A 13,694-nucleotide genomic window follows, 5' to 3' on the forward strand; every position below is an offset into this window, starting at 1 on the left:
ATCTGTGTGCCTATAGTGAACATGCATTCTGACTGGCTCCCTGCCATACAATAAGGGGCCTACTTTGGCCTGGAGTCTTGTGGTTTTGCAGTTGTCTGGGCAAATTTGCCTAATTCTGGGGTCCACACTAATTGGAACTCCACACTAAAACCATCTTCTCCAACCAGCTTTATTAGTAATGAAGATGATGTTTTGATCTCCATCTATCTGATTCCTACATTTATATTTCAATTGGTTTTGAACCTAGGCAGGGAAGACAAGTGTTATTTATTGATCCCTTACAATTCCCACACAATGTAGACCACTGAAATCATGTAAATTCTCTTTACTGGCTTTATCTGTCTTTAACACAAACAAGTTTCAAGGTGGAGTTTGTTTTTGATTAGCACTTAAGATTGCTTAGAATTCTTTCATGGGATAGGGTGGCAAACCTTTATGTGAAATACTAGAAAAGGAGTTAGATATTCATCCAGATGTACGAAAGCCTTACTAGAGAAAGACAAGATTATACATCGGTGAACCATTTCTTAAGGGGTAAAAAAACCCTTTTAAGAAAAAACTAGAATTTAGTCTGATAGGATGTTCTTGTTAACAAGTTTTCTGGAAATTTATACTCTAACAGACATTTTGGCTATTTCTTTTGTTTTCTTTTTGCTAGCTAGCTTTGTGTTAGCTTTTGAGCCCTTGCATACAAACTTAAATACTGTGCTTGTCTGCTTATTAGTGAAATAACACCATTTCAGAGTACAATTTGTGTCCAAGGTAACTAGGCCCAAATATTGGAATTTTCAGTTTTTACCCTAGGACAATTTGTGTTGTACAGAAATGCCAACTGTTCTCTGGAAATAAAGCAGTGTGAGAACTGGACTTCACATGTGACCTCTTTTGCATAGGAACACTTTTCATACTTGCACATAGTTGGGTGTTCTAGTGGTACTGACCCAAATACAACAAGGTCAATACTGCTAATCCACTAGCAGTACTATTTACAATTACCAAGATATGGAAGCAACTTAAGTGTTCATCAACAGACGAATGGATAAAGAAGATGTGACATATATATTCAATGAAACACTGCTCAGCCATAAAAAAAGAATGAAATTTTGCCATTTGCAGCAACATGGATGGACTTGGAGGGTATTATGTTAAGTGAAATAAGTTAGACAGAGAAAGACAAATACTCTATGATATCACTTATACGTGGAATCTGAAAGATAAAACAAACTTGTGAATATAGCAAAAAAGAAACAGACTCACAGATATGGAGAACAAATTAGTGGTTACCGGTGGGGAGAGGGAAAGGGGGAGGGGCGAGACAGAGGTAGGCATTTAAGAGGCAGAAACTACTAGGTATAAAGTGAATAAGCTACAAGGATATACTGTACAACATAGGGAATATAGCCAATATTTTATAATAACTATAAATGGAATATAACCTTTAAAAATTGTGAATTAGCATATTGTACATCTGAAACATATATTGTACAGCAACTGTACCTCAATTAAAAAAAAACACAATGAGATATCACCTCACACCTGTCAGAATGGCTATCATCAAAAAGTCCACAAATAACAGATGTTGGCAACGATGTGGAGAAAAGAGAACCCTTGTACACTGTTGCTGGGGATGTAAATTGCCACTATGGAAAACAGTATGGAAGCTCTTCAAAAAACTAAAAATGGAACAACCATATGATCCCTCTGAATTCCAGACAAGATTGACACTGACTAATTCATTTATCCATTCACCTATCCATTCATTACTTTATGGTGCTATATGTTAATCTAATCAATACATTTAATAAGGACCTGTTATGTGTCTGGCATGGTTCTAAGGCCCTTGAGATATATCAGTAAACAAAACAGACAAAAATCCCTGCCTTCATGAAGCTTACATTATAAAACATACTTAGGCATACCCTGATCAAATTCCTGAACTCAAAGAATAAAGAAAACATCTTACAAGCTTACAGATAGAAAGAAAAAATTATCTACAATAGAAAAATTAAAGCCAGACAGGCAAAGAACTTTACACGAAACTTCATGATTTCAATCACTAATTTTCCCAGAAATGGCTTTACTAAATTCTCAGGAACGCTGAAGTCAGTCTTTGACTCAGAACCTATGTTTTCCTAGGACACATTATCTAACAGGGGCAATACTACCCTTTTCTCATGCAACTAGATGCGTGCTTTTCAATTTTTTTTAAATTAACAATATATTGTTTAGGGACATACATATAAGGTGATAAAACTATAAGAAAACCAAGGGGACTGTTAATACAAAAGTCAGGGAGAAGTGTTACCTCTAGATGGAGGTAAACGGGAGGGGTGATTGGAGAAGCGCACATGGCAGGGGGGGCACTAAGGTATGGCTAATGTTCTATTTCTTGTCCTGGATGGTGGGTTTACTGGCATTATCTTATTCATATTATTTTAAATGTAAATAATAATTCATTCATTCAACAAATAATAAGTGCCCATCATGTATCAGGCATTATTCTAGGCATTGTGGACACAGAAATAAATTAGATAAAAATCTCCGTCCTTATGGAGCTTGCAATAAAATTTTCCAGAGCTTAAGCACAAGAACATACACATTGAAAGAGTCTACCAAGTGTCCAGTACAATAGATACACAAATATCCACACATCACCATGAAATTTCAGAATATCAGTGATAAAGTAGAAATTCTAAAAGCTTCCAGGAGTTGGGGGTGGAAATAGTCCAGACTGGACTAGGACAGAAAGCTCTAGAAAGGGGATTTCCAGAAAATAAATTTTCTGGATAACCTAACTTACTTGAGCATGATGCAAAAACCCAAACAAAAACAAAAAAAACAGACATACAGATTAGATGGAAAAGATAGTAATATATAAAAAATGCAAGTGAAAAGCAATTATTAAATCTAGAATTGATAAAAATGTGTACAAGAAAAATGTAATCACAATTCACTACTGGTCTCTTTAGTGAACAATGCACACACAATAATGTAAATGTTATCATTAAAAATGTATGCTATAACTATATTAAAAGGATGGAGAAGGGAAGTAGGAGAGGAAAAGTGAAAGTTTAATCTTCATCTACCACAACAGGAAGTCAACAGCTAATACCTGAAATAAGTAACTCAAGAAATAATAGTATAGCCGTATTGTTTAGAATTATTGAGATAAAAACCAAAATAAATAGCTAACACATTTCAAAGTTGGTTACTTCAGGCACTTGAGCCTGGTGAGTGTGGGGAGGTGAAGCTAAATACTGCTATTTTTTGTTATGACTATATATTTTTAAGCCATATATAGGCCTTATTATAATATAGAATATATTGTATCTAAATATTATACTTACTATAATAAAAATACAAAATAGAATATACTTTCATTATAAAGGGCGCTAGTTAATTATAAAGGAAAGGGATATGATGAGAACTGGGATTTACTGAAATTAATATGGCCAACAGAATAGATCAAGAGGTGAGGAGCATATAAATGTAGAAAGTGAAGGGCCCCCAATGTTTGCCTTTTATTCTTTTGCAACTCAGGGAAGTGGGTGTTCCAAATTGTTCTTAAATTGTAGCAATAGTCAAAGGGGAGTTTAACACTTGAGAAGTGACCACCAGAGGACCTGGTAGCCCCAGTCTCACAGGTAGGGTGGAACTGGAAATTATGGGTCCAAGATAGTCAGAGACGGGGGAGACTGAAGACAGGAGAGGGGAAATTTATTCTGGGAAAGAAACTCAGACTGCCACAAGAGAGCACAACAAGAATGTAGTATTTCCCCTGGTTCCCCTCCTACCTTTCCTGCTGCTCATTCTCAGCTTTTTTGCCCCCATCCCCACTCCCAAATGCCAGTATTTCTGAGATTCTGCCCCGCCCCCACCTTTTCTCACTCCACACACTCTCCTGGGGCAAGCTCATTCATACCTTAATTAAAACCAGCACCTCTATGCTTGATGACCTCCAAATCTATCTGTAACCCTACTTGCTTCACAGCAGAATAAATTCCTGACTGCCTACTGGATACTTCCTCTTGGACATTCCAAAGGTGCTTCAGACTTTGTTCAAAATTGAACTCATCATTTTTTCCCCTCAAACCTGTTCCTCATTCTGAGTTCTCCAGCTCATGGAATGGTTTTTACATTTCAACCACCCAAGGCAGAAAGAAAACTGAAGATCATCCTAGATTCCTTCTTCTCATCGGCCTCCCTATATCCTCCAGTCAGCCACTGAGTTCTTAATTTTTCACATACATGTATTCTAATTTCATTCCCACTGCCTTAACTCAGGCTTCAACATCTCTCCTCTTGTGTAATAGCCTCTGAACTCATCTCCCTGTACCCAGTTCTGTCTTCTCCAGTCTATCCATCAAAATCTCATCCACTAGACAACTGATGAGGACATACTATATAGCACAGGGAACTCTACTTAATGCACTGTGGTGACCTAAATGGGAAGGAAATCCAAAAAAGAGGAGATATATGTATGTGTGTGGCTGATTCATTTTGCTGTGCAGTAGAAATGGACACAGCATTGTAAAGCAACTATACTCCAATAAAAATTAATTTAAAAAAACTCATTCACTGGATATTTCTAAAATGCAAATCTGTTCCTGTTAATAATCCCTTGACTAAAATCCCAATATCTCCCCACGGTTCTTAGTATAGCATTCAAGGCTCTCAATGATCTGGCCACTATCTTCTTCTCATTAAATACCCTCTCACTTTCTATGTTCCAAGTATACTAACCATTTTGAACATACCATAAATATACTGAAAACATTGAATTATTTCATATAATGTGTCTTTGCTCATACCACCACTGCTTGGAATGACTCTCTTCTATTTCTCAGCCCCAACAGTTAAAGCTGACAACATCTACACACCTTGCAGGACTTAGGCATTAATTTCTTTCTGGAACCCTCTCCCACCCAACAGAATTAACTATGGTCCTCCTCTGTGTCTCTAATGTATTCTATATAGACTTTTATCAAGCATCTGTGATATTTTGCTGTGTACATTTGTTTATGTGTCTCTTCTACTAATATCAGCTTCTCTAGGACTAGGAACATATCTTTTTCATCTCTCTATTCAAAATATATATCACAGTGCCTGGTATAAAGAAGATGCTTAACAAATGTTTCTGAATAAATAAAAGAATCATCATAAGGATGTAATATATGAGGCCAGCCTGATGCCAATCTCCTATCTATGGCAGACATCAGTAATCTACCATAGAATTGTCCCCTTGCACCTCAGAATCATTGTCAAGCCAGCATATTATGAAAACCGATTTCAATCAATTGGAATTGGCACAAGATATAAAATTTATTTCTTATCCTGGAATGTAGGCTGTCACAATGGAGTGCCTCAGTAATTACTGGAGTTGATCTAAGAGAATTAACATGGGAGAATTAACATAACTAATGGCTGAGTATCTCCTAAACACTCTTTGCAACAGTATGTTGTAGCAAAAATTGGCATCAGGAGGTAAATTCTGTCTGTATATATCCAGCACTACCCATTGAAGAGACATCTTGTCATCAGAAGAGACAAAACCCCACATATTGGTATTCTGATTTATACTTCAATTTCATCTCAATTGATTCAGAAAATATTCCTCTCTAAGGATCAGAAATCTGATAACAAGCAAAGTGCTGCACCTGAGCTACCAGGCATATCACACTTGGAGAAACAATGGATCAACTTATCTTCATTCCTTCTGCATCCAGAACCCCTGGGAAAGTACAGAAGAGAAAAAGCTCCTTTCTCAAATGGAACAACAATCTATTGGAGCACTGTTTCCAAATCTTAAGACCATAACACATATACAAAATGATAACTTATCTACAGACATGGGGCTATACTGGACAAGACTGTTCATTGCCAGAAGTAACTGGCCTGGAAGCTCCAGGCAAATTGGGCTGCCTGTACAGTGTATTAGTTTCCTATTGTCACTACAAATTACCACAAACTTAGTGGCTTAAAGCAACATAAGTTTATTCTTTTACAGTTCTAGAAGTCGAAAGTCTAAAATGGGTTCACAAGGTTGCATTTGTTCTGGAAGCTCTAGGGGAGAATCATTTCCTTGCTTTTTCTAGTTTCTAGAGAGTCTACATTTTTTGGCTTATGGTCCCTTTCTTCATCATCAAAGTCATCAGCTTAGCATCTTCTTTCCTCTCTGACCCCTGCTTCTGCCCACATATCTTCTCTCTATAACTCTGACCATCTTGCCTATCTCTTATAAAGAGCCTTGTGATTATACTGAGCCCACCCTAATCATCTAGGACAATCTCCATATCTTAAAATCCTTAACCTTTTACCATTTCAAGTAACATATTAGGTTCATATTCAGGTTCTGGGAATTAAGACAGACATCTTTGGAGGTCCACTATTTAGCCTACCATTTGCAGATTGTGCAAGCTGTGCATCACATGATTCTGCAGGGTATCATTCATACTGCGCACATCATAGATATTTGCATTTATTATGACAATTTTCTGGCAGGTAGTAATAAAATGTTTTGAGGAAGAGATACCATATTCCAATTCACACAAAGGTACCATATGACTTAGCAGAAGCTCATGGTCTAAAGTGATTAATATCTCAACACAGCTGTAAAACACTGGGGTCGGGGAGCTCTGTATTATAGAGGGTTGAGGCCCTGGAAGAACTAAAAAAATTATAGCAAACATTCATTAAGTGTGTACTATGTGCCAGGCACTACACTAGACACTTTATAACCCTTAAAATCCCTTGAATCTTTACAACTTGTTGTGGTATTAATATTCTGACCCAAAAAATGAACAACATGAGACTCAGAGAGATTTATTAAATATAACCAAGGTCACACAGCTAGAAGGTGGTTAAGCTGGTAAATAAACCTAGGTATAGCTGATTCTAGAACACAAATACTTTTCTGCTGTACCATGCTGCCTCTTTTTTTTTTTATTCTTTTGGCCGTGCCACACGGCATGTGGGATCTTATTTCCCCAACCAGGGATTGAACCCATGCCCCCTGCAGTGGAAGCGCAGAGTCTTAACCACTGGACCACCAGGGAAATCGCCATGCTGCCTTCTTAAAGTGAGAGGATATAAAAATCAATGTATTAGAGTTCTTATACCTTGAGTTTCTGGAAGGCATACCGATCTGTCAATGCTAAGGCACTGAATATTCCTATGGCAATTTCAAGCAGTAGTTCCTCTGAATACTGGGTGATAGACAAGCAACCTATGTCTATACCCATACCGGGAGGAAAATCATTCCATATACCCTAGTTTCTCCACTTCTTATCGGCTAGATTTTCTCGGTTTATTTTGGCTTTTATGGTTATAATTCCTAAAATGATCTGGAACCTTTCCTGAAGCTTCCAGCACACACATCTGTCTGGCCTCCATTCCTACTCAGTCTTTTGTAGAACTGGACAATTCTCCCTTATTTCGTGATGATGAAACTGACCTAGCCAATTTCAGAGCCTACACCATGAGAAGTGGTTGTGGTGAACATTTAAGAAGAGAATCCAGTTATTAATGAAATCTTTCAAGTTTGGAGGTGATCTCTATTCAAAGCAATAAACTCTTTATAACCTTTACTCAATTTTCTGGAGCTCAATGTGGAGTTTCTGGCAGTATTTACCAGATTCCAAAACTGACTGAAGGCTACCAAAACTCACTGCACTGAAGAGTGAATTGTGATTTCTGGAATGAATCACTTAATGATGAATAAAGGCTAACAAATCTCTGAAGATTTACACATTGCCAGTATAAACCTAGAATAATTAAACTGTCTAGGATTCAAACCCTGGCTCTTCCAGTGATAGCTGTGTGACCTTGGGAAAATTCTTCCATCTCTTTTTCTTGGTTTCTTCACATGTAAAACAAGGATGAGAGTTCCTATATTATACGACTGTTCCAAGAATTAAATGATTAAACAAACTATGTAAAGTTCTTATAGTAGTAGTATACATGGTAGGTGTATAATTATATGCAATAAATGGAAAGTATTTTAATTAACTTTTATTATGAATCTTTTTTCATTTTTACCAAGATTTGATTTTTCTCACAAAGACCTTTCCACAGCATTACATTAATCAGATTCCTGTACTGTCTAATGCTGAGCAAGATTACACTTCAAATTGAAGGCCTTTCTACATTCACTGCACTATGAACTCACTGATACCAAATAAGGCTAAATCCTAAGGAAAGCATACTCATTTTTTTTTTTCTTTTTTTTTGCGGTACGCGGGCCTCTCACTGTTGTGGCCTCTCCTGTTGCGGAGCACAGGCTCCGGACGCGCAGGCCCAGCGGCCATGGCTCACGGGCCTAGCTGCTCCGCGGCATGTGGGATCTTCCCGGACCGGGGCATGAACCCACGTCCCCTGCATTGGCAGGCGGACTCTCAACTAATGCGGCATCAGGGAAGCCCACTCATATTTTTTACATACATTGAGGGTCTTGCCTTTATGAATCACTTAATGATAGATAAGACTTAGCCTCTAATTGAAGGCTTATTCAGTCTAGTAGTTTCTCTCCACTATGAATTTGCAGATGATAAACAAGGATCTCCTTCCATCTCCACTATGAATTTTCTGATATTCTATAAGGACTGATATCACCAAAACCCTTCCCACATTCATTACATGCATAAGCTTTCTTTGCACCATGAATTCTTTTTTGGCTTAATAAGATTTGAGCTAGATCTGAAAAGCCTTCCACACAGGCATTGCAACCATTTTCTTACCTTGGAACTCTCTCATGTTTCAAAAGAAAATGTCTGAGCTTGTCCTGAAGTCTTTCCCAGTTAATACCCTCATAGGGTTTCTCTTCACTATGCATTTTCATATGGTGGAAAAACCTTGATTATTCACTGCAATTTCTTTCACATTGGGAAAGTTTCCCCACCCTATGAAACTTCTGGTGTTGAAAGAGAACTGAGTTCTGCCTGAAGGCCTTCCCACATTTTTACAGCCATATTAATTAATAAGTTCTCAGGTGTGAATCCTCAGATGTCAAATTAAGATCGGCCTCATGACTAAAAATTCCTTTATATTCATTACCTTCACAGGATTTCTCTCTACTAGAGTACTCTGAGGCATCAACCTTGAACACTAACAAAATACTTTTAGACACTAATCATACATGTAGGGCTTCTGTGCATCAAAAATTTCCCAGTGTCTCACACATTCTAAAAACTGTGCAAAGTCATAGTCCTATGAACCATATCTCTATGCTCTTTCTCCTAGGGGCTTTCCTCATATAACAGACATCTAGCTCAGCCTTTTCTCAGCCAATGCACTCTCAGCCTTTCTCTCCAGTAAGATTCTTTTTTTTTTTTTTTTTTTTTTTTTTTTTTTTTTGAGGGAAGCCCTAAGATTATTTTTATAAGTGGCAGTATTGTGCCCACAACAGACTTCCCTGGAGAAAGGAATATGTTAGATTCTTCCCTGCAAAGCTTTCTTGCAGCCTATGTCATCACATGCCAAGTCTTCTCCACAGAAGAGACTCTGACCAATTGGTCTTGGATTCTGGATCCATAATATTCTTCAGAATTTGGCTTTTTCTGAGATTTCCCTCATTGAAATAGATCCTAGTCTTAGTCATAAGCTTATCATCTAAAATGATAGATCCTCAAACATAAATGGGCAAAAAACATATGTAAACCAGTCACAGAAAAGGAAATATAAAAAATAAATACATGAAATATTTTACCTTATCAGTCATCAATAACTAAATTGAAACAACCATGTGAGATTAACTGTTCCTCTCTCACTCTCACCAAGCAGTTTATATGAGTGCATGTTTGACTGCTGTCCTTGCTGGTATGAATGTAAACTGATAAAAACTTCTAGAAAACAACTTTCCAGTGTGTAATTATGAGCCAGAGAATAGTCGTACCTTTTGAACCAGTAATTACTCTTTAAACAATCTACCGAACAAAATGGTCAGATATGCAAATAAAGATTCATGTACAAAACGATTCATTGAAGCATTTATATTAGTGAAAAAATGGAAACACACAAAATATCCAAAAACATGGAAATGGTTAAATAAATTGCAGTATACTTTTATGATGGGATATTACGCAGCCAACAAAACTGTTGCCCAAAATTGTTACTGACAAGGGAGATTCTCATGTGAGATAATTTTTAAAGAAAACAGGTTTTAGAGGAGAAAGCATGGGCTGAATTGTGTCCCTTTAAAATTCACATGTTGAAGTCCTAACCTCCAGTACCTCAGAATGTGACTGTACCTGGATATAGGACCTTTAAAGAGGTAATTTAGTTAAGATGAGATCATTAGGGTAGGCCTTTATCCAATATGACTGGTGTCCTTATAAGAAGAAGTTAGAACACAGAGACACATAGAGGGAAGACCATGTAAAGACACAGGGAGGAAAAGATAGCCATCTACGAGCCAAGGAGAGAGGACTGAGAAGAAACCAACCTGGTCAACACCTTGATCTTAGACTTCTATGCCTCAGAATTCTGAGGAAATAAATTTCTGCCGTTTAAGGTACCCAGCCTGTGGTACTTTGTTATGGCAGTCCTAGGAAACTAACACAGCAGGATACAAAATTGTATATACTGAAAGGAAATATATCAATTAGTTAATAGGATTTATATCTGGGTAATGAAATGGACAATTTTTATTTCCTTCCTTACAAAGTTTTGTTGTTCTCCAAAATCCTCACGATGAGCATGTGTCTACCTTTATAATACAAAGTATGTAAAAAAAAAAGGATAAAGATATCCATAAGCAAACACAGAATAGATAGAAAAAACACATATAACTTTTACTTGATGAAATGAAGCTGCCAAAATGAGGTAGAAAGAAAATTAGTCAGAAAACTAAGGTCTAGGGACTTCATGGCTTTGTCTCACTTTTAGGTGGCCTCCCAACTCAGGGAGAGAGGGACTTGGAGAAGCAAAGTGATGTGAGGATGACTAGTTTGTTTGGAGGCTAATGGCAGAGACAACGAAAGAGATTCAACTGAGTGGCAATGGGAAGATGACCTGAACAAAGGAGGTGTTGAATGTGTAGAACTAAGAGAGAAAAGCAAGGATTTGGAAGAAGGGAGACGGCAAGAGATTCATTCTCAGGGCACTGAAGAAGGGGAAGCAATAGAGAAGGGAGAAGTAACTGGGCATGCTAACAAAAAGGTAACCAAAAAGAAAACAGGAAAAGAAAGATTTTCTTTTGCCTGATTTTACAGTACCCACCAGATGGAGAGTTTGAGAGGGGTACAGGGGTTTAGAATATGTAACCCCACAATATGCCATGTTGGCATATTGATTATTTTGAATTAAAGGTACTTGAGAACCAGCTGGTGCAAGAACAATACTCTGACCCTCCTTTGTCCCCTTGAAAGCAGGAGAAAACTTTCTCAAGAGAAAGATATCCTCCCTGTACCAGAAGGGTAGAAGGCATCCTTATCACCAGAGACAGGGAATTTAGGGCCCGAGAAGGCTGTACAAACAAACCTTGTTAATTCTTTACTATTTACTATTTCTAGGCCAAACCCCTTTGCCTTGTCGATTCTTCATAAATACATTGTTTTTTTTTTTTTCGGTATGCGGGCCTCTCACTGTTGTGGTCTCTCCCATTGCGGAGCATAGGCTCCAGACGCGCAGGCTCAGCGGCCATGGCTCACGGGCCTAGCCACTCCGCGGCATGTGGGATCTTCCCGGACCGGGGCACGAACCCGTGTCCCCTGCATCAGCAGGCAGACTCTCAACCACTGCGCCACCAGGGAAGCCCAATACATTGTTTTTTTAATCTACAAGGTATAACAGCTCTCTGTTCTGATCACTTGAGTCTCACATTTTTGTGGGACTCCTGTACATACAAAATTAAATTTGTTTTTATCCTGTTAATCTGTCTTATGTCAGTTTAATTATTAGACCAGTCAAGGAACCTATAAAGGAAGAAGGGAAAATTTTCCCACCCCTACAGTTGCAACAATAAAGACAACAACTACTACAACTATTTAGTAAGCATATACCAAGCACAAACACTCACTGAAATACTATATTTCACATGGAAACCTTGAGAGATAGGTATTATTATTACAAATGTATAGATGAAGAAACTGATGGTCAGAGAGGGAAACTGAGTTACTCAATATTTTAGAATTAGTAAGTAGGGGAACTGACAGCCAATTCAAGTATGCCTGGCTCTTAAGCTCCTGTGTTTTCTACCATGCCAAGGGGCCTCGTGGGCATTCACCAACCAAAATTCCAAAACTATCCTAACACTACCTAATAAAGCTGTAAGTTCACAAGTCCCTCCCTACCTCATTTTCCTTCCTTTGCTCACCTAAGAGGATTTCTTTCTGGGTTCTTTTGTCCTTAGCTCTTTCCAAATTCAGATGGGAATTTATTTTGGTCTTTTGATGTGGAAAATCCTGCAGTTGAAAAGGAAATAAAAGTTTGTGGTTAGAGGTGGGGTACTGCATGTCCTTAAATTCAGTTCTGAAGGGTATAGGGGGGGTGATAGAAGGGGGTTTCTTACTTATTAGATGTTTTAGAACCAGGCAAAGGTCTTGTGAAAGAGGCATAGAAATGCTTGTGTTCCCAAGAGCCACGGAGAGGGCGCTGACCTTGAGGGATGAAAACCTGATAAGAAAAACACAAGTCATTTACTCTCCATGGATTTGTTCCATAATCCAGGAACAGAAAACACTGGAATCCAAAGGTTACAGTGCACTGAATTGGTTAAGCACATAGGCTTCGGGGTTGAAGAGAGCAAGGCTAAAATCCCAATGTTACTTCTTACTTGCTATTGGACCTTGGGCAAATATCCTTACTTTTCTGAGCACTGGATGTGCAAAGGGAGTGTTGCTTGCCATTCCAGTAAACAACAAATGTTGCCAGCCATCAAGTCAGCAGCCACTGCAGCCACCCCCCACCCCTCCCGCATGGTGCGCCCTGAAAGGAATTCACGATGGAGAAAAACAGGAAGCATTCTGTGCTGGGGATACTGGCCCTAGACAGTTATAAGATGCGTGTCTAAGGAATAATTTGAGCCTGGACTCTTGCATCTTCCCATACATAGAAAAGTACTAAAATCGTTAACTTGAGATGTCTATTTTTGTGATTAGCAGTAATATTTTGATGTTCGACTACATTTTTTTCCAGCAAAGAACTCCTATATACCCTGTCTCCTCCCTCAGTAAGGTCCCCGAATCAAACTTAACTCCCTACTTTTAGGTTGTACATATTTCCTCAGCCAACAGATATTTCCTCTATAAAATAAAGCAAATAAAAACCCAAAAGGTAATGAGACGTTCTGAGTCTAAACCTAATCTCAAAAGAAAATGGAAGAGTTCTAGGAAAATTTGCTAGTTCTGCCCCCACAGCTTGTTTGGACAAACCCTCATGATAAAACAACTAAAAAAAATCTTGGTGAGAAATAAGTAACAACTACTTGAAAACAATAAAAAGACAGGGCAATAAAAATATGGAAATATCAGAGCAACACCATGGGAAAAGGGGAACCTAGAGAAGTAAATATAAGCAGAGAGGCAATCTCCCCAAAATTTAACTTTCTATATTTCAGTTGCCTTGAAAGGCAAAGGAAACAGATAAAGCCCAGAACTACACAGAGTAGGAAAACTATCAGGAGACCCTCCCTACAATAAGCTGGGACCCCAAAGACTACCATCTCGGGGTAGGAAGCAGGTCATTTTGTAGCTCAGGTT

At 38.1% G+C, this 13,694-nt stretch overlaps 1 protein-coding gene across 4 annotated transcripts in view; it reads right to left on the reverse strand.

The window, feature by feature from the left end:
* The window catches only part of MAGED1 (MAGE family member D1), a 73,377-nt gene that overhangs the window by 25,881 nt on the left and 33,802 nt on the right, over positions 1-13,694 (reverse strand). Inside the window, exons 1-2 of one of the 4 annotated variants that reach the window (XM_024757136.1) lie at positions 12,506-12,602; positions 12,311-12,398 (exon numbers count right to left, since the gene is read on the reverse strand). The exons of 1 other annotated variant lie outside the window; for it this stretch is intronic. Coding sequence is in view for 2 of the 3 variants with exons in the window: in XM_024757137.1 (XP_024612905.1) it covers positions 12,311-12,551 (241 nt within the window). In the remaining variant the exon portion in view is untranslated. Of the gene's footprint in view, positions 1-12,310; positions 12,610-13,694 lie in introns of those variants that run through there. 2 more of the 4 variants (XM_024757133.1, XM_024757137.1) reach the window with 2 other exon arrangements.

The sequence above is a fragment of the Neophocaena asiaeorientalis genome, unplaced genomic scaffold (assembly GCF_003031525.2).
Source record: "Neophocaena asiaeorientalis asiaeorientalis breed wild unplaced genomic scaffold, Neophocaena_asiaeorientalis_V1.1 scaffold553, whole genome shotgun sequence".
Classification (NCBI taxonomy): Eukaryota; Metazoa; Chordata; class Mammalia; order Artiodactyla; family Phocoenidae; genus Neophocaena; species Neophocaena asiaeorientalis.